Source organism: Symphalangus syndactylus, chromosome 13 (genome assembly GCF_028878055.3).
Source record: "Symphalangus syndactylus isolate Jambi chromosome 13, NHGRI_mSymSyn1-v2.1_pri, whole genome shotgun sequence".
NCBI classification, from domain to species: Eukaryota; Metazoa; Chordata; class Mammalia; order Primates; family Hylobatidae; genus Symphalangus; species Symphalangus syndactylus.
The window spans coordinates 23,086,804-23,114,305 of NC_072435.2; the positions used below are offsets into that span (position 1 = coordinate 23,086,804).

Consider the following 27,502-nt stretch of genomic DNA (forward strand, 5'->3'; position numbering starts at 1 on the left):
GTAGCTGGGACGACAGCTACACACACAAAATGCCCCTCTGGGACAGGCATAGTGGCTCACACCTGTAATCCCAGCACTTTGAGAGGCTGAGGTGGGTGGATTGCTTGAGGCCAGGAGTTTGAGACCAGCCTGGGCAACATAGCAAGACACCACCTCTACAAAAAATTTTAAAAATTAAAAATTAGCCAGGCCTGGTGGCATACATCTATAGTTCCAGTTATTTGGTAGGCTGAGGAGGGAGGATTGCTTGAACCTGGGAGTTAGAGAACCATTCTGGGCAACATAGTGAGACCCTATCTCTTCAAAAAAATATTTTTTTTTAAATTGAAGGCCAGGTGTGGTGGCTCACACTTGTAATCCCAGCACTTTGGGAGGCCGAGGCGGGCGGATCACGAGGTCAGGAGATCGAGACCACGGTGAAACCCCATCTCTACTAAAAATACAAAAAATTAGCCGGGCGTGGTGGCGGGCGCCTGTAGTCCCAGCTACTGGGAGAGGCTGAGGCAGGAGAATGGCATGAACCTGAGAGGCAGTGCTTGCAGTGAGCCGAGATTGCGCCACTGCACTCCAGCCTAGGCGACAGAGTGAGACTCCGTCTCAAAAAAAATAAATAAATAAATAAATTGAGATGGAGTTTCACTCTTGTTGCCCAGGCTGCAGTGCAGTAGCATGATCTCAGCTCACTGCGTCCTCCGCCTCCCGGGTTCAAGCGATTCCCCCGCATCAGCCTCCCGAGTAGCTGGGATTACAGGCGCATGCCACCATGCACAGCTAATTTTTGTATTTTTAGTAGAGATGGGGTTTCACCATGTTGACCAGGCTGGTTTTGAACTCTTGACCTCAGGCGATCCACCCGCCTTGGCCTCCCAAAGTGCTGGGATTACAGGCATGAGCCACCATGCCCAGCCAAAAAAAATTTTTTTAATATGAAAAAAAAAATCCCTTCTCTTCGCCTCCTATCAGGAGGTGCGCGTTCTCATGTCTTCTCACCCGTGCTGCTAGTAACCCTGGTCACCTGGCAGGGGTGATATTTGCCAGCTCTCCCCACTGTATGTGACCCCACTTCCTTTCCTTTCCAAACTCTAGTCTTTGTAAACAAGCCACTAAGTGCATCCCATGGGGGATTTGGGCTGTGGGGGAATTAAGCTCCCTTCTTCAGAATGGGGGAGTAGAGAGATAGTTCTTAAGAATACAGCTGGGCATGGTGGTTCATGCCTGTAATCCCAACACTTTGGGAGGCCGAGGCAGGTGGATCACAAGGTCAGGAGTTCGAGACCAGCCTGGCCAATATGGTGAAACCCTGTCTCTACTAAAAATATAAAAAATTGGCTGGGCGCAGTGGCTCATGCCTGTAATCCTAGCACTGTGAGAGGCCGAGGCGGGCGGATCACGAGGTCAGGAGATTGAGACCATCCTGTCTAACACGGTGAAACCCCATCTCTACTAAAAATACAAACAATTACCTGGGTGTGGTGGCGGGCGCCTGTAGTCCCAGCTACTCAGGAGGCTGAGGCAGGAGAACGGCGTGAACCCGGGAGGCGGAGCTTGCAGTGAGCCGAGATCGCGCCACTGCACTCCAGCCTGGGCGACAGAGCGAAACTCTGTGTCAAAAAAAAAAAAAAATTAGCCGGGTGCATTGGCGCATACCTGTTGTCCCAGCTACTCGGGAGGCTGAGGCAGGAGAATCGCTTGAACCCAGGAGGCAGTGGTTGCAGCGATCGCACCACTGCGCTCCAGCCTGGGGGACAGAGCAGGATTCTGTCTCAAAAAAAAACAAACAAAAAAAGAATTATTCTGTAAGAGAGATGTGTTCCTTCACCTTTCGCTGCTAACTCGCTCATCTGCCTCTTTCTTTCTTTCCCTTCCCCGTTCCCTCCCTCCCTCCCTCCCTCTCTCCCTCTCTCTCTCCTTCCTTCTTTTTTTTTTTTTTTGAGACGGAGTCTCGCTCTTTCACCCAGGCTGGAGTGCAGTGGCGCGATTTCGGCTCACTGCAAGCTCCGCCCCCCGGGGTTCACGCCATTCTCCTGCCTCAGCCTCCCGAGTAGCTGGGACTACAGGCGCCCGCCACCTCGCCCAGCTAATTTTTTTTTTTTTGTATTTTTAGTAGAGACGGGGTTTCACCGTGTTAGCCAGGATGGTCTCGATCTCCTGACCTCGTGATCCGCCCGCCTCGGCCTCCCAAAGTGCTGGGATTACAGGCGTGAGCCACCGCGCCCGGCCCTTCTTTCTTTCTTTCTTTCTTTCTTTCGAGTCTCACTCTGTCGCACAGGTTAGAGTGCAGTGGTGTGATCTTGGCTCATTGCAACCTCCGCCTCCTGGATTCAGGTGATTCTCTTGCCTCAGCTTCCCGAGTAGCTGGGATTACAGGCGCGTGCCACCACGCCCAGCTCATTTTTGTACTTTTAGTAGAGACGGGGGTCTCACTATGTTGGCCAGGCTGGTCTGGAACTCCTGACCTCAGGTGATCCTCCCGCCTCAGCCTCTCAAAGTGCTGGGATTACAGGCGTGTGCCAACACACCCGGCCTCATCCACGTATTTCTTTGTATCAGTGTAGACTCACAGATACTTATTTGATAATCTGGATTCGGGTCCAATTCCATGTGACTTGCTTCCTTGAAGCCCACCTGTTTCCACCTCAGGTGCTATCAACAAAACACGGATTGGTGCCCAAGGGGAAGCCGGACAGAGCTGGGAGGTGCCACCGCAGCGAGGGTGCTTGGGGCTTCTGGGTGGGAGGAGGCTTCATACCAACGAGGCTGGAGCTGACCTGCGAAGTGTGAATCACTCTTCAGAGGGGCCGAGGCTCCACGGGGGCCCCTGCCTGCACGACCTCAGCGCCCAGCCCTCCTTCCCAGGCACCTCGCCCTGCCCGGCTCCCGGCCTCCCTGGGGCCAGCAGGTTGGAGGCCAAGTCTGGGCACCTCCCCCGGCCCCCTTATCTCGCCACACCCAGCCCTGAGCCTGGCACAGACCCGGCTCCATAAATATTTGCTGCCGTTCGCCCCGCTGCTCCTGGCCTCCCAACCCAGGCTCCTCCCGCCGCTGGGCCTTAGTCCAGGCTGGGCCCTCCCCAGGCATCAGCTCTTTGGGCTCAGGGAGGGAGGGGGCAGTCGTGGAAGCAGATGAGGAACCAGGGAGAGGAGAGGGACCCACCCAAGGTCATACACAGTGGGAGGGAGAGAGACAGAGGGGCAGAGAGGGAGAGACAGAGAGGGGACAGTGAGGAGGAGACAGAGGGGGCAGTGAGGGGGAGACAGATGGGGCAGAGAGGGAGAGACAGAGGGGGCAGCGAGGGGGAGACAGAGGGAGCAGAGAGGGGGAGACAGAGGGGGCAGTGAGGGGGAGACAGAGGGGGCAGCGAGGGGGAGACAGAGGGGGCAGCGAGGGGGAGACAGAGGGGGCAGCGAGGGGGAGACAGAGGGAGCAGAGAGGGGGAGACAGAGGGGGCAGTGAGGGGGAGACAGAGGGGGCAGTGAGGGGGAGACAGAGGGGGCAGCGAGGGGGAGACAGAGGGGGCAGCGAGGGGGAGACAGAGGGGGCATTGAGGGGGAGACAGAGGGGGCATTGAGGGGGAGACAGAGGGGGCATTGAGGGGGAGACAGAGGGGGCAGCGAGGGGGAGACAGAGGGGGCAGAGAGGGAGAGAGAGAGAGGGGACAGTGAGGGGGAGACAGAGGGGGCAGCGAGGAGGAGACAGAGGGGGCAGCGAGGGGGAGACAGAGGGGGCATTGAGGGGGAGACAGGGGGCAGAGAGGGGGAGACAGAGGGGGCATTGAGGGGGAGACAGAGGGGGCAGCGAGGGGGAGACAGAGGGGGCAGTGAGGGGGAGACAGAGGAAGAGACACACAGAGAGACAGTGAGGGAGAGAAATGGAGGGAGAGACAGAGATGGGAAGAGAGACAGAAAGACAGAGGAGCTAGAGAGGGAGAGAGAGAGACAGAGAGAGAGGGGGAAAGCCCTGGGCAGACAGAGACCCGGAGCGCGGGAGCGAGGCGGTTGGGTGGCCTCCAGCCTTCTGACGGCGGGATAATAACCCTGCTGCTATTGATTACCTCACCCGCTCACCAGTGCCAGCCACTGCACACACATCATTCACTCCTTTAATCTCCTCCACTCTGTCGGTTCCTAGCACAGGCCACGCGCTCTCCTCTGCCGCCTCTCACTGACAACTCTCTTTGCCTGGAATGACCTCCCACCCTTGGTTTCAGGCCTCCCTTTACATACACCCCCACGACCTTCCCTACCCCTCCCACAACCATCTCTCTCTCTATCAATCCCTGCTGTGGGCACAATTCTAAGAGGGTCCTCAAGACCCCTGTTCCCCAGGTGCTCACATCCCTGCTCCCAGCCCTTCAGTCAGATGCTGCTCTAGGTGCAGAGTTACCCCAGGTAGAATTAATGTTCCAAGTTCAGGCAGGGAGCGGTGGCTCAGGCCTGGAATCCCAGCGCTTTGGGAGGCCGAGGTGGGGAGGTCGCTTGAGGTCAGGAGTTCGAGACCAGCCTGGCCAACGTGGTGAAACACCATCTCTACTAAAAATACAAAAATTAGCCGGGTGTGGTAGCGGGCACCTGTAATCCCAGCTACTCAGGAGGCTGAGGCAAGAGAATAGCTTGAACCTGGGAGGCGGAGGTTGCAGTGAGCCAAGATTGCACCACTGCACTCCAGCCTGGGCGACAGAGTGAGACTCCATCTCGAAAAAAAAAAAAAGGTTCCAAGCTCAGGCGTGGAATCCCAGTGCTTTGGGAGGCTGAGACAAGAGGATCACTTGAGCCTAGAGTTTGAGACCAGTCTAGGCAACAAAGTGAGACCCTGCCATCTCTAAAATAATAATAATAATAATAATAATAAATAAGATTCCAAATCAGCTGACTTGAAAATAGAGAGATGCTCAGGCCGGGCGCGGTGGCTCAGGCCTGTAATCCCAGCACTTTGGGAGGCCGAGGCAGGTGGATCACGAGGTCAGAAGATCGAGACCATCCTGGCTAACATGGTGAAACCCCGTCTCCACTAAAAATACAAAAAATTAGCCGGGCGTGGTGGCGGGCGCCCGTAGTCTCAGCTACTCGGGAAGGCTGAGGCAGGAGAATGGCGTGAACCCGGGAGGCGGAGCTTGCAGTGAGCCGAGATTGCGCCACTGCACTCCAGCCTGGGCGACAGAGCAAGACTCTGTCTCAAAAAACAACAACGAAGAAAAGGGAGGTGCCCTTCAGTGGGCCTGGCCTAATCAGGTGACCCCTTAAAAGGAACAAGCCTCTTCCTGAAGTGCCTGGGGGGCAGGACTCACCACTGCTGGCTTGGCAGGTGGAGAAGGCCCTGGGGCAAGCAATGCAGGCAGCGGATTCCAGCCACAGCCAGCGAGGGGGTGGGAACCTTCATCCCACCACCACGAGGCACTGAATCCTGCCATAGCCTGAAGGAGCTTGGAAGACGGTCCCGAGCTCCAGAGAGAACCCAGTCCAGCCAACACCTCGATTTCAGCCTGGTGAGACCCCCAGCAGAGCCCCCAGAGGTGCAGTGCCAGACTCCTGACCCGCAAAGCTGGGAGCGGATAAATAGGTGCTGTTTGAAGCAGCTGTTTGTGGTCGCGTGCTTCCCAGTGTGGAGGATGAAAGCAGTCTCTCCGTTTTGTTTCCTTCCTGGCACACACCATCAACGTAAGTTGGTTTCTTTGTCTGTTTAATTCTCTCAAGTCCGTCCATCTGTGTTCACTTCCTGGGGCTGCTGCAGCAAAGTACCACAAACCGTGTGGCTTAAAACCACAGAAGGCCAGGCGCGGTGGTTCACACCTATAAAACCAGCACTTTGGGAGGCCGAGGTGGGCAGATCACCTGAGGTCAGGAGTTCGAGACCAGCCTGGCCAACATGATAAAACCTCGTCTCTACTAAAAATACAAAAAAAATTTGCTGGGTGTGGTGGTGGGCATCTGTAATCCCAGCTACTTGGGAGGCCGAGGCAGGAGAATCACTTGACCCCAGGAGGCGGAGGTTACAGTGAGCCAAGATCGTGCCACTGCACTCCAGCCTGGACAACAAGAGTGAAACTTTGTACAAAACAAAACAAAACAAAAAAAACGAACAACCAACAACAACAACAAAAAACCAAACCACAGAAGGCTGCTGTCCCAGGGCTCTGGGGGCTGGAAGTCTGAGATCAAGATGTCAGCAGGACCATACTCCGTCTGAAGGCTGTATGGGAGGGGCGTCCAAGCTTGTGGCTTCCTTGGGCCACATTGGAAGAATTGTTTTGGGTCACACATAAAATACATTAACACTAACTGATGAACTAATAAATAAATAAATGCAAAAATGCAAAAAGAAAAATCCTCATAATGTTTTAAGAAAGTTTATGAATTTGTGTCGGGCCACACTCAAAATTGTCCTGCGCTGCATGTGGCCTGCAGGCTGCAGGTTGAACAGCCTTCCTGTGGGAGTGCTTCCTTGCCTCTCCCTAGCTTCCGGTGGCTGCCAGCGATCTGTCTGTCTGTCTGTTTGTTTGAGACAGGGTCTCGCTCTGTCACCCAGGTTGGAGTGCAGCACTGCGATCTTGGCTCACCGCAACCTCAACCTCCTGGGCTCAAGCTCTCCTCCCACTTCAGCCTCCTGAGTAGCTGGGACTACAGGCAGGTACTGCCATGCCCGGCTAATTTTTTTGATGTTTTGTAGAGATGGGGTCTCACTATGTGGCCCAGGGTGTCACCAGCCACCCTTGGCATCCTTTGGCCTGTGGCTGCATCACCTCAGCCTCGGCCTTCATCGGCACAGGCATCCTCCCTGTGTGGGAATCTGTGTCCAAATTTCCCTTGTGTATATGAATAGCAGTCGTATTGGAGTAGGACTCCTCCTCTCCAGTACGGCCTCATCTTAACTAATTTCATCAAAACGACCCGATTTCCAAGTAAGGCCACTTTCTGTGGTACTGAGGGTTAGGACTTCAACATATATACATATATATATATATATATATATATATATATATTTTTTTTTTTTTTTTTTCCAGAGACAGAATCTCACTCTGTTGCCCAGGCTGGAGTGCAGTGATGCGATCACAGATCACAGCTCACTACAGCCTCTAACTTCCGGGCTCAAGCAATCCTCCCACCTTAGCCTCCCAAGTAACTGGGACTGCAGGCATGCACCACCATACCCAGCTAATTTTTAAATTTTTTTAGTAGAGACAATGCCTCACTATGTTGCTCAGGCTGGTCTTGAACTCCTGGATTCAAGCAGTCCTCCAACCTTGGCCTCCCAGAGTGCTGGGATTGCAGGCATGAGCCACCATACCTGGCCCTAAGTCTTTTCTATGTAGCAGTGGGCAGCTTCTGAAAAGGCCCCCCGTGGTCCCTGCCTCCCAGTGCTCACACCTTTGAGTAATCCCCTTCCTCTGAATGTGAGCTGGACATAGTGACTTTTAATAGAACAGGGGAACAGTGATGGGATGTCACTCTCCAGATTAGGTTACAAAAGATTGTGACTCCTGTCTTGTTTCTCTCTCTCTTCCCACCCTCACCCCCACTTTCTCTGTTTGGCTTGGCTTCCTGGCTTTGACGGGGCCAGCTGCCATGCTGGGAACTGCCCTATAGAGCAGTCCACGGGGTAAGGAACTGAGGGTGATCTCTATCCAACAGCCTGGGAGGAACAGAGACCCCCCCAGTCCAATAGCCTGTGAGAAACCAACTCTAGCCAAGACAGGAGTGAGTCCAGAAGCAGATCTTTCCAGTTGAGCCTTCAGATGAGACCGCAGCCTAGCTGACACCTTGATGGCAGGCTTATGAGAGTCCCTGAAACAGAGGACCCGGCTGAGCTGGGTCCAGCCTCCTGACCCAGAGAAATGATGAGAAATGGGTGTTGTTTGAGTAGCTAAGTTTTGAAGGTAACTTCAGCAGTAGAAACTAATCCACATGTACTAACCCATTTAATTCTATAACAAGCCTAGGTGATATATACTGTTATTATCCCCATTTTACAGATGAGGAAATGGAGGCATAGAGAGGCAGAGATGTTTGCCCAAAGCCAGTAAGTGGCAGGGGTGGGGGGTAAAGCCAGAGAGCCTGGCTCTAGAGTTTATACTTTTAGCCACCCCACTATTGTTGTTTCATTGTTAAATAATAATAACTGGCAGTCAGGTGTGGTGGCTCACGCTTGTAATACCAGCATTTTGCGAGGAAAAGGCAGGAGGATTGCTTGAGCCCAGGAGTTTGAGACCAGCCTGAGCAACATGGTGAGACTCCATCTCTAAAGAAAGAAAGAGGAAAGGAAGGAAGGAAGGAAGGAAGAGAGAGAGAGAGAGAGAGAACGCAAGCAAGAAAGCAAGAAAGCAAGAAAGAAATGTAGTCATGTGTGGTTGTTGGTGGTATCTACCTGTAGTCCCAGCTACTCGGGAGGCTGAGGTGGGAGAATTACTTGAACCCTCGAGGTCAAAGCTGCAGTGAGCTATAATTGCACCACTGTACTCCTGCCTGAGCAACAGAGAAAGACCCTGTCTCAAATAAATAAATAAATAAATAATGACTGACGTTTGTCGAAGGCGTCTCCTTTGCAATTTCTCCACGTGCTAGTCTCCATCATCACTCGATGTGATGATATATCTTTGTTTTCTTAGAATTACTTAGAATTTTCAAATTTCAGTTGCAGAGAATGGCGTGGATGGCAACAGCGGACTCATAGCATGGCCATCATTGGCCCTCGCCCCTGCCACGCTGCAGCCCAGTGGAGAGAGAACTGGACAGCATAGCACCTGTCCTCACACCTTTGCATCATCTGCTGAAGCCTCCTGTTGGCTGAACCCAAAGAGAAGCCAGGTGGAGTCCAGTTGGCTGCACACCTTCCAGTCAGAGGGGGTCACCCCGACAGAGAGGAGACTTGGATGGACAAATAGAAGCTGTCCAGCGCTTCCCGACTGCCTTCCGTTCCCATCACACACACAATGTGGCAAAGGACATGTGGGAAGCTCTCTCGGGGGTGTACACCCAGAAGAGGACGCCTCAGACCCATTTCCCCGCTACAGCCTTCATCTCCCCCACCAGTCTACCCCCCTCCCCTGACCAGCAATGCCTCCAGCTCCCCACTTCCCCACATCCTCAACCACTTCCCAGTTTCTGCCTCTCTCATGGGTGTGACTGGGGTCTCCCTATAGGGGCTTACCGGGTGGTGGAGGGGTAGCAGGACTGGCCTGCTCCAGACGCAGGCAATAAGGGAGGTGTTGGCTATAGAGGAGGTGAAAACAATAAAATGACCAACCAAAAGTTTGGTCTGCTTTTCTTTCTAATTTCTAAATTTTATGATGATGATTTTTTTCATAGAGATGGGTACTCACTATATTGCCCAGGCTGGTCTCGAACTCCTGGGCTCAAGTGATCCTCTTGTCTTAGCCTCCCAAAGTGCTGGGATTATAGGTGTGAGCCACGTACCCAGCTTGGTCTGCTTTTCAGTGTCACCAAGTGCCAGCAATTGTAAACAAGGTCAATGATTAAATATTTCTCCCTCAAAAACACTATATATATATATATATATATAATATAATAACTGGCAGTCAGGTGTGGTGGCTCATGCTTGTAATACCAGCATTTTGCGAGGAAAAGACAGGAGGATTGCTTGAGCCCAGGAGTTTGAGACCGGCCTGAGCAACATGGTGAGACTCCATCTCTAAAGAAAGAAAGAGGAAAAGAAGGAAGGAAGGAAGAGAGAGAGAGAGAGAGAGAAAGCAAGCTAGAAAGAAAGCAAGAAAGCTTATATATATATATAAAATACATAAAAATTATATATATTATTATTATTATTATTGAGATGGAGTCTTACTCTTGTAGCCCAGGCTGCAGTGCAATGGCGCAATCTCGGCTCACTGCAACCTCCAGCTCCCAGGTTCAAGCGTTTTTCCCACCTCAGCCTCCTGCGTAGCTGGGATTACGGGTGTGCACAACCACACCTGGCTAATTTTTCTTTTCTTTTTTTTTTTTTTAAGATGGAGTCTCGCTCTGTTGCCCAGGCTGGAATGCTGTGGCACGGTCTCGGCTCACTGCAACCTCCGCCTCCCAGGTTCAAGCGATTCTCCTGCCTCAACCTCCCAAGTAGCTGGGATTACAGGCACCTGCCACCACGCCCAGCTAATTTTATGTAGTTTTAGTAGAGACGGGGTTTTACCATGTTGGACAGGCTGGTCTCGAACTCCTGACCTCGTGATCCGCCCACCTTGACCTCCCAAAGCTCTGGGATTACAGGCGTGAGCCACTGCGCCCGGCCTAACACAATTTTAAAACATTTTTCATCACCCCCCAAAAGAAACATTGCACCCCTTAGCCATAGCCCCCCAGTACTTGCCTCCTGCCCCCCACGTCCTAGGCAGGCGCAGATCTGCTTCCTGTTTCTGCAGATCCTCCCGAGGGCTGGAGTCGGCTTCGCTTTGAGGTGTGTCCCAGATGCTGCAGCAATGCTTGAGTCCGGCGTGGTAGCAGGTAGGTATCCAATTGTTATTATTTTTAACTAAATTAAATGTATTTATTTATTTATTTTGAGATGGCGTTTCGCTCTGTTGCCCAGGCTGGAGTGCAGTGGCACAATCTCAGCTCACTGCAACCTCTGCCTCCTGGGTTCAAGCGATTCTCCTGCCTCGGCCTCCTGAGCAGCTGGGACTTCTGGTGCGTACCAGCACGCCCAGCTAGTTTTTGTATCTTTAGTAGAGACAGGTTTTCGCCATGTTGGCCAGGCTGATCTAGAACTCCTGACCTCAGGTGATCCACCTGCCTCAGCCTCCCAAACTGCTGGGATGACAGGCAAGAGCCAGCACACTCGGCCTTCAATCTTTATTTAATCAATTTTGTTTTAATTTGAATCCCAGTCACCACTGGCCTGGCCTCTCTTGCTACTGTTAATTTACTTATCCACCAGGTCTCTGAACCCCTTCCTCACCTACCCACTTTCCTGTCAGGATGGCTCAGAGCCACTTCTAGGCCCCTCTTGGTCGCCTTTATGAAGAGGCACACCTTGCTTCTTAACGGCTGCATCCTGGTTCACGGAACCTTCCAGGCACCTCCGGAGCAGGGACAGAGTCTGTCTGTGGTCTCCCAGCACCCAGCCTCAGCTCAGGGCTCTGCATACAAAGTCCCCAGGAAATGTGTGTTGTGTTTGAATGGAAAGAAGAGAAGTCAGCAACCTTGGCCTACACCTGCCCCTGGTTCCCGACCCACAAACATCTACGAATAGCAGAGGGGCCGAAGGTGTGTACTGCAGGGTTGATTGGCGTTTCAGTCCCTCCTGCTGCTGATCTATAGCGAGACACCGGCCAGGAGGCTTAGTCTCTATGAGTCTCACTTTCCTCAACGATGAAGCCGAGCTACTAATAGGACCACCTCCCCGGGGTGCTGTGAGGATTAGCACTGGGGCTGGTAATACGTTCAGTAAATGCTGGCTATAATTATTGTTAATCGCATGGGGTTTTTGAAGCCATTACAAACCTGCCACGTTCGGCCATCCATCCGTCTCCTCATTCCGCACACGTTTCCTGAGAAACAGAGAGAGAGTCCAGTGTGCTCGGACATTCCGAGTTCTTCCATGTGCCTGGGTGTTGGGTGAGATGCACCAGGTGGAAAGAAGTTGCAACAGGTGCAGCTCCAGAAGGGCTCGGAGGCCAGGCAGGGGAGCGTGGACTCCATCCCAAGAGCAAGAGGGAGCCATGGGAGGCTACTGAGGAGGAGAGGGCCTGGGTCAGAAGTGAGTGTTAGAATGATGGCCGGTGTGCTGGCTCATGCCTGTAATACCAGCATTTTTGGAAGCTGAGGCAGGAAGATCACTTGAGCCCAGGGATTTGAAACTAGCCTGGGCAACATAGTGAGAGACCGTATCTACAGAAAATTCTAAAATTAGCTGGGGAGGATGGTGCACACCTGTAGTCCCAGCTACTTGGAAGGCTGAGGCAAGAGGATCACTTAAGTGTGGGAGGTCAGGGCTGCAGAGAGCTGTGATTGCACCACTGCATTCCAACCTGGGTGATGGAGTGAGACCTTGCCTCAAAAAAGAAAGGGAAGGGAGGGAGGGAAAGAAGGAAGGGAGGGAAGGAAGGAGGACAGGACAGGAAAGGAGAAAGTGAGAGAGAAAGAAGAAAGAAACGAAGGAAGGAAGGAAAAGAAAGGAAGAAAGAAAGAAAAAGAAAGAAAGAAGGAAAGAAAAGGAAAAGGAAAGAAAAAGAAAGAAAGAAAGAAAGAAAGAAAGGAGGGAGGGAGGGATGAGGGGGGAGGGAAGGAGGGAGAACCTTTGTGTGTCAGATGGGGCAGTCCAGAGGCGAGAGGGGAGGCCAGGAAGAAGCTGAGAAGCTGGGGTTGTGATCCACACAGGAGAGGGTGAGGTCTGGGGAACAGCTTCAGGGGATGGAGAATGTAATAACTCTCAGCCTGTGACCTGCAGACTTCTAGGGAGATCCATAGATGATTCGGTGGCATCTATAATCCCTGATGTTGTCTGCCAAACTGTGTTTCTATTTTTACAAAAGTAAATGCAAACAAGGTGAAAATAGTCCTGATGATCTGTTTCATTTCACTCGACACACTCGATTCTCCCTATTCATGGTGGTTATCTTCCTTAAAGTTGCTGAGAACACCAAATTGGCAAATAGCGAGCCATGGCCACCAGGGGAAATACAGGGTTAGATTCCTGCAGGCCGCTGGTTACAACATCTTCATCAAACAATCAATACCTCACTGACTTTGCCTTTCTGTTTAAAGACACCTTTTACATATATATTGTTGATTCATCGTCATTGAACTCACCGCTAGCAGGAGTACAGCTCATACCTGAACGAAGTTCATCTAACACACATGGACTTTCTTTCTTTCTTTTCTTTCTTTCTTTTCTTTCTTTCTCACAGAGTCTCGCTCTGTCACCCAGGCTGGAGTGCAGTGGCACAGTCTTGGCTCACTGCAACCTCTGCCTCCTGGGTTCCAGCAATTCTCCTGCCTCAGCCTCCCGAGTAGCTGGGATTACAGGCGTGTGCCACAACTCCCAGCTAATTTTTGTATTTTTAGTAGAGACAGGGTTTCATCATGTTGGCCAGGCTGGTCTCGAACTCCTGACCTCAAGTGATCTGCCTGCCTCGGCCTCCCAAAGTGCTGGGATTACAGGCATGAGCCCCGTGCCTGGCCAGATTTTCTACGTGAGGCACCGCAGAACATTCCTAAGCATGACGGGGACCCTGTTCAGCACTGTGCATGGGAGCTGAAGTGTAGAATCACCAACAAAAAGCACAAACCTGCAGAATCACCAACAAAAACCACAGAAATGTGAAAATCGTGGCACCAACATAAAAAAAGAGACGCTTGTTTGTAGGAGCGGCTGACACGAAAAGACGGAGCATCGCTTTCCTCAGCCTCAGCTGGCGATGTGTGCATTGGCAACTCACGTTTTTCACAGCTCTGGGCGCACCTGCAAAAGCACTCTTTTGCTATTGCTGTTGTTCTTTCCCCCCTTATTATTATCATTTTTGTTCCACCTTGACAATTAAAGAATGTATACAATTGTTGTGTAAAACACGATTTTTCTATTATTTTTAAGGACAGGGGGCCGGGCACGGTGGCTCACGCCTGTAATCCCAGCACTTTGGGAGGCCGAGGCGGGCGTATCACGAGGTCAGGAGATCGAGACCATCCTGGCTAACACAGTGAAACCCCGTCTCTACTAAAAATACAAAAAATTAGCCGGGCGTGGTGGCCCGTGCCTGTAGTCCCAGCTACTCGGGAGGCTGAGGCAGGAGAATGGTGTGAACCCCGGGGGGCGGAGCCTGCAGTGAGCTGAGATTGCGCCACTGCACTCCAGCCTGGGCGACAGAGCCAGACTCCGTCTCAAAAAAAAAAAAGACAGGGTCCCGCGATGTTGCCCAGGCTGGAGTGCGGTGCGCGTTTTTCACAAACTCATCTCTAGCTCTTGAATTCCTGGCCTCGAGAAATGCCTCAGCCTCCTAGACAGACATGACATGACAGCCTCCTAGACTCGACGTGTCCCACCGTGTCTGGCTAACATGATGTTTATATAGATATACACATACACACACAGATTGGAAAATAGCTACATCAACTGGTATAATTAGCATATGCATTACCTCACATGCTTTTTTTCTTTTTTTTTTGCAGTGAGAATTCTTTTTTTTTTTTTTTGAGACAGTCTCCTTCTGTCACCCAGGCTGGAGAGCCCTGGAGTGCAGTGGCGCCATCTCGGCTCACTGCAACTTCCGCCTCCCAAGTTCAAGCGATTCTCCTGCCTCAGCCTCCTGAGTAGCTGGGACCACAGGTGCCCGCCACCACACCCAGCTAATTTTTTGTATTTTTAGTAGAGACGGGATTTCACCGGGTTAACGAGGATGGTCTTGATCTCCTGTCCTCGTGATCTGCCTGCCTCAGCCTCCCAAAGTGCTGGGATTACAGGCGTGAGCCACCACGTCCAGCTGTGAGAATTCTTAAAGTCTACTCTCTTAGCAATTTTTGAGCATACAATGCATTGTTATTAACGATAGCGCTGTGATGATGATCATCATCATTATCATTTTTTTTTTTTTTGAGACAAGGTCTCATTGTGTTGCCCAGGCTGGAGTGCAATGGTACGATCAGTACAATCATAGCTTACTGCAGCCTCCATCTCCCAGGCTCAAGCGATCCTCCCACTTCAGCCTCCCAAACAGCTGAGACTATAGGTGCATGCCATCATGCCTGACTAATTTGTTAAACATTTTTTGTAGGATGGGCACGGTGGCTCATGCCTATAATTCTAGCACTTTGGGAGGCCGAGGCAGGTGGGTCACCTGAGGTCAGGAGTTCAAGACCAGCCTGGCTAACAAGGTGGAACCCCGTCTCTACAAAAATACCAAAAAAAAAGAAATTAGCTGAGCATGATGGCGGGTGCCTGTAATACCTGCTACTCAGGAGGCTGAGGCGGGAAAATTGCTTGAACCCAGGAGGTAGAGGTTGCAGAGGTTGCAGTGAGCCAAGATCATGCCATTGCACTTCAGCCTAGGTGACTGAGACTCTGTCTCAATAAAAATAGATTTTTTTTTTATAGAGATAGGGTCTCAATACGTTTCCTAAGCTGGTCTTGGCAAGACCAGCTGTGTTTCCCAGGCTGTTCTCGAACTCCTGGGCTCAAATGATCCTCCTGCCTGGGCCCCAAAGTGTTGGGATTACAGGTGTGAGCCACCACACTGGGCCAGCACTGTGATTTGGGCGTTACAAATCAATTTTAGGGAATGGGAAAATTTGTGAATACGAAATCTTCAAATGAGAGCAACTGTGTATCCAAACATTATCATGTCAACATGTAATTGATATAAAAATCAGTTGTCCAGGCAGGGTGGCTGGTGTCCAGCACTTTGGGAGGCCGAGCCAGGCAGATCATTTGAGGCCAGGAGTTTGAGACCAACCTGGCCAACATGGCAAAACCCCATCTCTACTAAAAATACAAAAAAATTAGCCTGATGCAGTGGCACGCCTGTAATCCCAGCTACTTTGGAGGCTGAGGCACGAGAATTGTTTGAACCCAGGAGGTGGAGGTTGCAGTGATCTGAGATGGCACCACTGCACTCCAGCCTGGGCAACAGAGTGAATCGGTCTCAAACAAACAAACAAATAAATAATAAATCAGAGCTAGCTGACACTCTCTTTTTCTTTCTTTTTTTTTTTTTTTTTTTTTTTTTTGAGACGGAGTCTCACTCTTTCACCCAGGCTAGAGTGCAGTGGCACCATCTCGGCTCACTGCAAGCTCCGCCTCCTGGGTTCACGCCATTCTCCTGCCTCAGCCTCCCGAGTAGCTGGGACTACAGGCACCTGCCACCGCGCCCGGCTAATTTTTTTTTTTTTTTTTTTGAGACGGAGTCTTGCTCTGTCGCCCAGGCTGGAGTGCAGTGGCGCGATCTCGGCTCACTGCAAGCTCCGCCTCCCGGGTTCACGCCATTCTCCTGTCTCAGCCTCTCCGAGTAGCTGGGACTACAGGTGCCCGCCACCACGCCCGGCTAATTTTTTTGTATTTTTAGTAGAGACGAGGTTTGACCGTGGTCTCGATCTCCTGACCTCGTGATCCGCCCGCCTCGGCCTCCCAAAGTGCTGGGATTACAAGCGTGAGCCACCGTGCCTGGCCAATTTTTTTTTTGTATTTTTAGTAGAGACGGGGTTTCACCGTGTTAGCCAGGGTGGTCTCGATCTCCTGACCTCGTGATCCGCCCATCTCAGCCTCCCAAAGTGCTAGGATTACAGCAGGCGTGAGCCACCGCGCCTGGCCAACACTCTCTTTTTCAATCGCAGAGTTTATTGTATGCTGACAGCACGTCTCAGTTTGAAACAGCCACGTTTCTAATGCCTTAGAGCCACACATGACCAGTGGTTTCTGTATTGGACCACACAAGTCTCTGCAGCCTTCTTCAGATTCTCAAAGGGATCTCTGAACTGAAAACAAAACAACAACAAAACCCACAAACAACCAAAAATATCAGATACAACCACCCTGGAGAGTCACGTGAGAATGTCTAAGAAAGCTGCCCATTCTCCTGTCCTCTGACCCAGGAATTCCACCTTGAGGCCAATACCCCAGAGAAAACATGGCACTTAGCACAAAGCAACACGTACAAGAATATTCTTTGGCCGGGCGCGGTGGCTCACGCCTGTAATCCCAGCACTTTGGGAGGCCGAGGCGGGCGGATCACGAGGTCAGGAGATCGAGACCAGCCTGGCTAACACGGTGAAACCCCGTCTCTACTAAAAAAAAACACAAAAAATTAGCCGGGCGTGGTGGTGGGAGCCTGTAGTCCCAAATACTCGGGAGGCTGAAGCAGAAGAATGGTGTGAACTCAGGAGGCGGAGCTTGCAGTGAGCCAAGATCGCGCCACTGCTCTCCAGCCTTCGCGACAGAGTGAGACTCCATCTCAAAAAAAAAAAAGAATAGTATTTGCCCTGCTTGCTACTAAGAGCACAGTACTGGAGAAACCTAAAATGTCCATCACCAGAAGAATGGATCCCTGGAAGACAGTATGTCCACGTACTGGAAGATTAAACGTCTTTGCAAAGGAAGGGGCCTGAGCTGTGTGTAACAATCCCTTGCAAGCAGTGTCCAGCTGGTGAGGATAAAACAGGCTGCAGAAGGTCGGGAACACCATACTATTTATACAAACATTTAGAAACATGCAAGAATACTCTCTAGCAGTTATGGATTTATACTATGTAACAAAAGTCTTTTGTAATCAAAGAATAATAAATGCCTCATCAGAGACGGTGGTGACTTTTGGAAGGGAAGGGATTTGGAGAGGCGAGTGCATGCAGTGTTTCTATTATATCTGGAGAATTATATATATATATATATATATATATATATATATATATATAATTTTTTTTTTTTTTGTGATGGAGTCTCGCTCTGTCGCCCAGGCTGGAGTGCAGTGGTGCGATCTCGGCTCACTGCAAGCTCTGCCTCCTGAATTCACGCCACTTTTCTGCCTCAGCCTCCCATGTAGCTGGGACCACAGGTGCCCGCCACCACTCCCGGCTAATTTTTTTGTAGTTTTAGTAGAGACGGGGTTTCACCATGTTAGCCAGGATGGTCTTGATCTCCTGACCTCGTGATCCACCCACCTTGGCCTCCCAAAGTGCTGGGATTACAGGCGTGAGCCACCGCGCCTGGCTGAGAATTATATTTCTTAAACAGAATGGTGGAGACATGAATACTCATTATATTTTGGGGGATATGTGTGAAATATTTCATGTCACAGAGAATCCCAGCAAGGTTTTGTGCTGCGTGTTAGCACGTGTGGCCTGTCTGTGCCTCGGGAAATAATAGTTCCCATGTCACAGGTAGAACAAAAGGATTACATGAGATTACTGTAAGGGTATACAAAGCCCCAGAACGGTACCTGGCCCATAGTAACTGCTGTAAGCGCATTCGTCGACAACAATAATAATTGTTAAGCATTCACTATGCTCGGTGGTATGGCTTGTGTTTTCATCCGTTATTTTATTTAACAATATTTTTTCAATGTATACGTGGTGCAATAGAAAGAAAATAGCTCTACTGTCTTAAAACAGGAGCAAAGGGCCAGGTGGCTCACGCCTGTAATCCCACCCAGCACGTTGGGAGGCCGAGGCCAGAGGATAGCTTGAGGCCAGAAGTTCGAGACCAACCTGGGCAACATAGTGAGATCCCATCTCTACAAAAAACTTAAAAAGTAGCCAGCCCAGTGGCATGCACCTGTGATCCCAGCTACTTGGAAGGCTGAGGTGGGAGTATCTCTTGAACCCAGGAAGTCAAGGCTGCAGTGAGCAGTGACTGTGTGCCACTGCACTCCAGCCTGGATGTCAGAGTGAGACCCTGTCTTAAAAACAAAATAAAAAAAAAAACAGGAGTGGGCCGGGCGCGGTGGTTCACACCTGTAATCAGCACTTTACTCAGGAAGCTAAGGCAGGAGAATTACTTGAACCCGGGAGGTGGAGGTTGCAGTGAGCCGAGATCGGGCCACTGCACTCCAGCCTGGGTGACAAAGCGAGACTCCGTCTCAAACAAACAAACAACAACAAAAAAATAAAAATCGGGAGTGAAAACATTTCCACCTTTCCTGTGAAGGTCGGTTAACTCATCAGGATGACTATTAAAGGCTGAGATTTTGGTCTACTAGTTTATAATCTAACTCGTTCCAGATAAAGCAAATCAGTTTAATGTTTTTCCTTCTGTTTTTCTTTTCACCTTTTTTGGCCCAAGGATGGAGTGGGATGGTGGGTGGGTTACATTGTCAACTGAACAATCTTTGAAGTGTAAATTAATTTTTATATGTTCTTTCAGTATATATTTTCTTAATTGAATATACTTTAAAAATAACATAAGCATATATAATACATAAGATATATACTACATATATCACTTAATATATAATATAGGGTAGTATATATCATATCTAAAATAATTATCTCAGATATAATGTTATAATGTACATTAGTTTATGCATTATACATATCAATTTTCTTAACAATAGCACTGTGGGTGGGAGCTGGGGATGACCTTCATTCCACATAGGGGAAAACTAAAGCACAGAGGCATCCCGGGAATTCAAGAGCAGCCTCGAATTCCAACATAGTGAGAGGGTAGAGGCCGCAGAGTGAGACCCCGTCTCTGCAAAAACTCATCACAACAATGACAATAACAGATGAATACACAAGCCACAGCACCGAGTACAGTATGAGTGTTGGACACTATTATTATTGTTGTTGTTAACACACTGAACTTGTGGGTGTGCATGCCCGCGTTCGGCCAGGAGGGGACAAAGCCAGGAAACGGTCACAAAAGGAGCCCTCGGAGACTGGTGGGCAGGAGGGAGGGGAGGAGAGAGGCACACCGCCCAGCTTTAATGAGGGGTGTGTGTGTACCCTGGGGCTGCAGGACTGCAACCTCCCCCACCACACCTGTGTGCTGAGGTCACTCCGGGTGACCCCGCAGAGTGGCGTTACTAAATGGGGAGGTGCAAAGCTCTTCGGATCACCAGGGAGCCTCTGGGGGAGGGCTGGAGGCCTGCAGCGTCCCCTCTCACTCTCCTCCCGGGGCACCCAGGTGGCCGGCTCTGCAGTCCGACCTTTCGGCCCTAGAGTAGCAGATGCGCTTGCTTGTCAGCGCACAGCCAGCCCTGCGTCCCCAGTGGAGGAGCTCAGCTGGAGCCAGGCACCTGAGGTCGGCCTCACAGGAGCTGCCTGGGCAGGGGCCACAGAGGAGCCTGGAGTCACCCGACCTCGAGGCATCCCAGCTCTGCCTCTCGCTGGCTGTGGCTCTGCGGCCCATGACTCTGCCGCTTCATGCCTCACTGTCCCCATCAGGAAATTGTAAACCATCATTCTACCGACCCATGGCTTGTTGGGAGGACTCCATGCAGTCTTAGGTGAAAAAGAGACAGAGACCGAGAGAGCGTGACCAGGACCTGGCAGCAAGTAAGCACCGAGTGTTACCATATTACCGTATCACCATCACTGTATTATTTCATTAAAAATTTTTGAATAAGTAACACATACTCACAGGAAAAATTCAAATAATGTAAAAGGCACAGTGGTAAAAAGTTCCCTGAAAGTCATACAGGATATTGACGTTGATTCCTGACTCATAAAGCAAATAAGCCATTTTTTTCTTTTCTTTTTTTTTTGAGATAGTCTCACTGTGCCGCCAGGCTGGAGTGCAGTGGTCCATCTCGGCTCACTGCAACCTCCACCGCCCAGGTTCAAGCAATTCTCCTGCCTCAGCCTCCCGAGTAGCTGGGATTACAGGCACCTGCCACCATACCCAGCTAATTTTTGTATTTTTAGTAGAGATGGAGGTTTTACCTTGTTGGTCAGGCTGGTCTCCAATTCCTGACCTCAGATGATCCACCTGCCTCGGCCTCCCAAAGTGCTGGGATTACAGGCATGAGCCACCACGCCCAGCCAAGGCATTTTTAAAACAATAAATGTGAGAAATTGAAGACAGACTTGTTATTATCTGATTTCGAGAAATTGTTGGGCTGGATACTGTGGCTCACACCTGTATTCTCAGCACTTTGGTAGACGGAGGTGGGAGGATCACTTGACCCTAGGAGTTTGAGACCAGCCTGGGCAATGCAGCAAGACTCCATCTTAAATTCTTTATTTAATTTTATTTTTTTGAGACAGACTCTCGCTCTGTCGCCCAGGCTGGGGTGCAGTGGTGCCATCTCGGCTCCCTGCAACCTCTGCCTCCCGGGTTCAAGCGATTCTCCTGCCTCAGCCTCTTGAGTAGCTGGGATTACAGACGCCCACCACCACGCCTGGGTAATTTTTGTATCTGTAGTAGAGATGGGGTTTCTCCACGTTGGTCAGACTAGTCTCGAACTCCCGACCTCAGGTGATCTGCCCGCCTTGGCCTCCCAAAGTGCTGGGATTAGAGGCATGAGTCACCGTGCCCGGCCGGCCAGACGATTTTAAAGCAAACACAGCAGGCAGCTCAGCATTTCCACTTCCAGAAGACTTCAGTATCTATCATTTACTTGAAACTAGTTCGCATGCACCCCTCCGACAAAGAAATAAAGATCAAGAAAGTATGGCCAAATGGTCACATCTGTGAAGTTTAGCCAATGGGTGTTCATGACAGCGCTTTTTTGTTTGTTTTTGTTTTGTTATTCCTGTTTGTTCATTTGTTTGTTGTTTGTTTTTGAGACGGAGTCCCGCTCTGTTGCCCAGGCTGGAGTGCAGTGGTGCAATCTCGGCTCACCACAACCTCTGCCCCCAGGGGTTCAAGCAATTCTCCTGCCTCGGCCTCCCCGGTAGCTGGGATTACAGGCACGGACAGCACTTTTTCTACTTTTCTGTAGGTTTGCGACTTTCCCCAATCTAACCTCAGAACCGCAAAGGAACTTCTACCTCTGCCCCTCCTTGGGCCCCATCCAGCTCCCCAGAGGCCAACGCCGCAGCCGGTTTCCTGCAGATCCTTCCAGCGCCTACGCGTCGCTGCTGTTGCTGTGTCTTTATTAATAGCAGGGCTGTAGTAGTAGTGGAAACACGAGTGGGGCAGGCAGCAGGCCTCTGAGTCACACAGGCCTGGCCCAGGGCCCGCTCCCCTTCTGACCTTGTGTAACACGATCGCTTCTCGGAACCTCAGTTTCCTGCTCCGTTAACTGGGGATAAATACTGACCCTCTGGGCAGCTGGGAGGATCCAGTGTAAAGCCCCGCACAGGGCTAGGCGCGGAACAGGTGCTGAGAACATGAGAGCACCTCTGTCCCTGGCGCTTCCCACAGCTACTTCAGCTCCTGAGTCCTGCGGGAGGAGGGGCTGGGCCTGGACTCCTGGGTCTGAGGGAGGAGGGGCTGGGGGCCTGGACTCCTGGGTCTGAGGGAGGAGGGGCTGGGGGCCTGGACTCCTGGGTCTGAGGGAGGAGGGGCTGGGGACCTGGACTCCTGGGTCTGAGGGAGGAGGGGTTGGGGGCCTGGACTCCTGGGTCTGGGGGAAGGAGGGGCTGGGGGCCTGGACTCCTGGGTCTGAGGGAGGAGGGGTTGGGGGCCTGGACTCCTGGGTCTGGGGGAAGGAGGGGCTGGGGGCCTGGACTCCTGGGTCTGAGGGAGGAGGGGCTGGGGGCCTGGACTCCTAGGTCTGAGGGAGGAGGGGCTGGGGGCCTGGACTCCTGGGTGTGAGGGAGAAGGAGCTGGGACCAGGACTCCTGTGAAGGAGGAGGGCTTTGGGAACTGTTCCCTGGTCCCTGGACACCAGTGCTCCTGGCCTCCAGGGCAAGACAGAGGCGCTCAGCTCTGGGCCTGTCATCCCAGCTCAGGTGTGTGGAGGGGTCTGTCCCACCCTTTCCTCTGCCCTCAGGCCTGGGCCTTGTTGGGGGTTCACAATATGTTTTGTCCCATCTGTCCTGGGACTGGAGCCCAGAGTCCAAGCTGGTCTAAGTTTGGAAGGGAGAGGGAGGGGGCAGCGGTCAGAGGGGGCGAGGGAGGGGTGTGGGGGGACAGGATGTCTCTGTCTCTGAGCTGTCACACACACCCCTGTCCCAGGCCCAGAGAAAGGGAGGGACAAAGGCTTTGAGAGAGAGTCAGGAACAAAGAGGAGGAGAGAGACGCAGAGACACTGGGGAGAGAGGACGGAGATGCCCAGAGGGGCCGGGAGAGACGGGAAACAGACAGACAGAGAGAGGGGAGCAGGCAGGGAGCAGAGCGTGGAGACACCCCCCAGAGTTGGTGGAGAAAGAGTGGAGATAGTGTGTGGACAGGGGAGAGGGGCCGGCGACCCACAGAGACGGGACAGGGAGGGGGAGTCCCACCCCAGAGACCCAAGGGCGAGACAGAGACAGGGAGGGCGGAGAGAGAGAGACGGGGAGAGAAGGAGACGAAGCCACACAGAGAGAGAGGAGAGACAGAGGGAGCAAGAGAGAGGCTGACAGAAAGGTGTTTGTGTAGAAGGAAGGAGAGACTGGGGTTGGCTACAGGGAGGGGAAGAGAGGGTGCCGGGAGTAAGGGCTATCACCTGGGAAGCACAGCAAGGAATACACCCAGAGGGTGGCAGGAGGGCACAGAGAGGCAGAGACACTCCTCCAGCTAGACAGACCCGGACAGACAAGGGGCGACTGAGGCTGACCTTGCAGACGAGCTTCCATCCCTTGGCTCTGCACAGCGAGAATCTGTGGGGTGCTGGCTGCTCTCTGGGGAGCCCTGACGGGGGGGGTCCTGCCCAAGGGCCACCCCACATCAGGAAGCCCTGAGATGGAGCGCAGGGTCTCCGAGACCCCTGAGGATGGGGACCCAGAGGTGAGAGACGGGAGCCAGGGGAGGAAGACAGAGAAAAGAAGAGACCGAGGCAGGAGACAACACGGGGAAAGTGAGGAAGAGAAACAGAAAACAGGGAAACGCAAAGACCTCAGAGACCCAGACCCAGGGAGAGAGGATGACAGAGATCCAAGGACACACAGCGAGACCGAGGCCCCCAGAGAAATGGGCTCAGAAACACACAGCGGGATGCACAGGGGAAGAGGACGGTGGAGAGAGACCAGGGTGGGCGGGGGGGGCTGTGTGGGCTGAGGATGCACCCCCACTTAGGGCTGGAGGCTCCTGGCCCCCTCCCACAAACAGGGGAGGCGGGGCCTCTGTGATAGTGACCCCCTAACCTCGCCAGGACACAAAAACAGGTGGCCAGAGTCTGGGTGAGTCACTGTGACTCATCCTCCTCTCTGGGGACAGTGACCCCTGTCCCCTGCCCCACCCTCCATCCCGGGGCTGTGCCGTGACCTCCTCCCCCACCACTCTCAGTGGACCCCAGACTCGCCCCCTCCTCACCCTGCCCCTCTCCCATAGGAGGACACAGCCACAGCCCTCCAACGGCTGGTGGAGCTGACAGCCAGCAGGGTGACCCCAGTGAGGAGCCTTCGGGACCGGTACCACCTCATCCGGAAGCTGGGCTCTGGCTCCTACGGCCGCGTGCTCCTCGCCCAGCCTCACCAGGGGGGTGAGTTTGGCCACCCAAGGGCAGCCTCCCCAACTGCCCCACAATAAGCGTTCTCGGAAGCCACCCAGACAGCGGGCATTCCCAGGAGGAGCTGATGGGGACCCTTCTCGGTGGGGGCCCTCTGGAAGTTAAGAGCTCTGGGATCTTCTGAGAAACACAGGCCCCACCCCAGAGAGGGTGAGGGGCTGCCTACGGTCCCACAGCAAGACAGGTATGCAACTCAGGTTGGAACCCAAGTCACCACCATGTCTCTTACTTGATGCCAGGGGAAACTGAGGCCCGGAGAGGGTGAGGCGGCTGTGCAAGCCCACGCCACAGTCCGAGGCAGAGCAAGGAGGGTCTTCAAAGAAGGTCTCCTCCCACCCACACTTCACAGACAGGAGCCCGTGCTGCCCATGAGAAGTGTGAGGCTTAGAGAGGTTACACGGCTTCCCTCAGGCCCCACAGCAGGACTGGAGCCACCTGAGTGTCCCTCCGACCCATCTCTCCGGCAGGTCCAGCTGTGGCTCTGAAGCTTCTGCGTCGGGATTTGGTCCTGAGAAGCACCTTCCTGAGGGAGTTCTGTGTGGGCCGCTGCGTCTCTGCACACCCAGGCCTGCTGCAGACCCTGGCAGGACCCCTACAGACCCCCCGCTATTTTGCCTTTGCCCAGGAGTACGCGCCCTGTGGGGACCTCAGCGGGATGCTGCAGGAAAGGGTGAGGCCACGAGGGACAAAGGTTGGGAGCGCTTATCCCAGGTCCAACTCTGTCCCAAGCCCTGCCTCTATCTCCAACTCTGACCCCCAAATCAGGGCCCGCCCAACCCATCTCCACCCTGAGCCCCCACATGACCTCCCCCTTTCTAATTCTCAACGAGGTTCCATGCCTGACTTCAACCCTAATCCATCCAATCACCCAAACCCAAGCGTGGAAGGGCAGGGAGCTGGGGGTGGGATTGAGGATGGACTGGAGTCAATGAAGCGGGTGGGGAGGGAGACAGGTTTGGGATTTTGGTTGACACTGAGGTTAGGCCATAGGCACAGGTGGAGTTGAGTGGGTTGAGTTTAGAGTTGATTATAGATTGATTGTGAGTATGGAGAAAAGCATGAATGGGGTTGCAGAGAGAAGCAGAGATGGTTGAGGATGTGTATATAGACTGAGTTGGAGATGGGCTGTAATGGGGTTTCTTCTAGAAAGGAGACCAGGTCAGGACAGAACCCATGAGATTCTAGGGTCTCTTGAGTTTGGAGATTAGGGATAGGGATAGTTTCAGGAATAGATTTTGGATTTGAGATAAAGTTAGGGATAAATGGAAGGAACAAAAGAAGGAAGGGGATGAGGAAGGTACATGTGGATGAATGAGTCTCATTGAGAATTAGAAGGATGGAAGGATTGGTGAGTGGACAGATGGATGGGTGAATAGATGGGTGGAAGGAAGGATTGGTAGATGGATGGGTGGGTGGATGGATAGATGGATGGAAGGAAGGATTGGTGGGTGGGTGGATGGATGGATGGATGGACGGACGGATGGATGGAGGGATGGATGGATGGATGGATGGAAGGCTTGGTGGGTGAGTGAGTGGATGGATTGATGAGTGGATGGGTGGGTGGGTGGATGGAAGGATTGGTTGAGTGGATGGATGGGTGGGTGGATGGAAGGATTGGTGGATGGATAATAAATGGATGGTGAGTGGATGGGTGAAAGGAAGCAAGGGAGGATGAATATATGGATGTTGACATTAAATAATAGAACAACGTATTGGATTGCTGACTGGTTGGTGGAACGGATGTTGGATGGACACACTGTTGAATACTGTTGGAAGGATGGATGGCTTCATGGATGAATTGCTGCCTGGCCAGCTGGCTGGCTAGATGGATAGATAATCAATTGATGAAATAAACTGGGGAATTTTAGAAAAGCCTCTGAGTTAGAGATGGGGTTTAGTCTCATATAAGACTAAGATTAGGGTTAAGAATGAAATTTGAGTTCTCACTGGAGAAGATCTGGATGGTCAGTTTACAAAAGATATATGAGAAAAGTTCACAGTGGGCCTGAGTATTTGAGTTAGGAGAATCTTTGAAAGAAGCTAAAAGAAGGAGCTACTGGTTATAACTGGGGTTCCAGTGGGGAAAACTGGGACACCAGCTGGGAGTTGGTCTATGGGAGTGCAGATATGGCTGCAGGTTGAGGTTGAGGACGATGGAGAGAAAGTCTTTGGGGGCATGTGGTGGGAACACTGGAGGTAGCCACTAGTCTGGGGTTCTAGATTCTCAAACCCCAAGAGTCACACTTTTAGGACTTAGGAGCCTGGAGCCTCTTTCAAGAATTATTCAGAAGAAGGAAGCCACTGGTGTGGTGCCTTATGCCTATAATCCCAGCACTTTGGGAGGCCAAGGCAGGAGGATCGCTTGAGGCCAGGAGTTTGAGACCAGCCTGGACAACATAAAAAAGACAAAACCAAGAGACTCTGACCCTCCTCCTGTCTTCTTGACCTCAGGGCCTCCCAGAACTGCTGGTGAAGCGGGTGGTGGCCCAGCTGGCAGGAGCTCTGGACTTCCTCCACAGCCGGGGGCTGGTCCATGCAGATGTCAAGCCGGACAACGTGCTGGTCTTCGACCCGGTCTGCAGCCGTGTGGCCCTGGGAGACCTGGGTCTGACCCGGCCAGAGGGCAGCCCGACCCCTGCCCCACCAGTGCCTCTGCCCACGGCACCACCTGAGCTCTGCCTCCTGCTACCGCCCGACACCCTACCTCTGCGGCCAGCCGTGGACTCCTGGGGCCTGGGGGTGCTTCTCTTCTGTGCTGCCACTGCCTGTTTCCCTTGGGATGTGGCACTGGCCCCCAACCCTGAGTTCGAGGCCTTTGCTAGCTGGGTAACCACCAAGCCTCAGCCACCTCGGCCACCACCACCCTGGGACCAGTTTGCGCCCCCAGCCCTGGCCTTGCTCCAGGGGCTTCTGGACCTGGATCCCGAGACTAGGAGCCCCCCACTGGCTGTCCTGGACTTCCTGGGGGACGACTGGGGGTTGCAGGGGAACAGAGAGGGACCTGGGGTTTTGGGGAGCGTGTCCTATGAGGACGGGGAGGAGGGAGGCTCAAGCCTGGAAGAGTGGACAGATGAGGGCGATGACGGCAAAAGTGGTGGGAGGACGGGGACAGATGGGGGAGCTCCCTGACCAGGTGACGGAGACAGGTGGCCAGAGCCTGGGCCAGAGGCCCTTCCCCCAGCCCCCAGGGCCACCTGGATGGAGAGACAGCTGCACCCGGGAGGACAGAGAGGGAACACATTACACTCTCCCTACGGAACGCTGGGCTTGGACGCACATTCCTCTTCCAACTGAGGACCCAAGAGCCCAGCTCCTGCCCCTTCTCTCTCAGATGCAGGATCCAGGCTCCCAGCCCTCCCTCCCTCAAGGACCTTTCCTCTTCCCTCCATCCAGAGTGTCTTCTTTTTCATTTTTATTTTTTTTAGACGGAGTCTCACTCTGTCGCCCAGGCTGGAGTGCAGTGGTGCGATCTCAGCTCACTGCAAGCTCCGCCTCCCGGGTTCACGCCATTCTCCTGCCTCAGCCTCCCGAGTAGCTGGG

The 27,502-nt window shown here is 52.5% G+C and overlaps 1 protein-coding gene across 1 annotated transcript; it reads left to right on the forward strand.

Moving 5' to 3' along the window:
- Positions 1 to 23,196: 23,196 nt before the first annotated feature.
- Positions 23,197 to 27,281, forward strand: SBK3 (SH3 domain binding kinase family member 3). The gene is made up of 4 exons (XM_055237695.1): positions 23,197 to 23,241; positions 23,785 to 23,935; positions 24,430 to 24,632; positions 26,414 to 27,281. The coding sequence occupies exons 1-4, from the start codon at positions 23,197 to 23,199 to the stop codon at positions 27,089 to 27,091; spliced, it is 1,077 nt and encodes a 358-aa protein (XP_055093670.1). The 3' UTR covers positions 27,092 to 27,281.
- Positions 27,282 to 27,502: the final 221 nt, after the last annotated feature.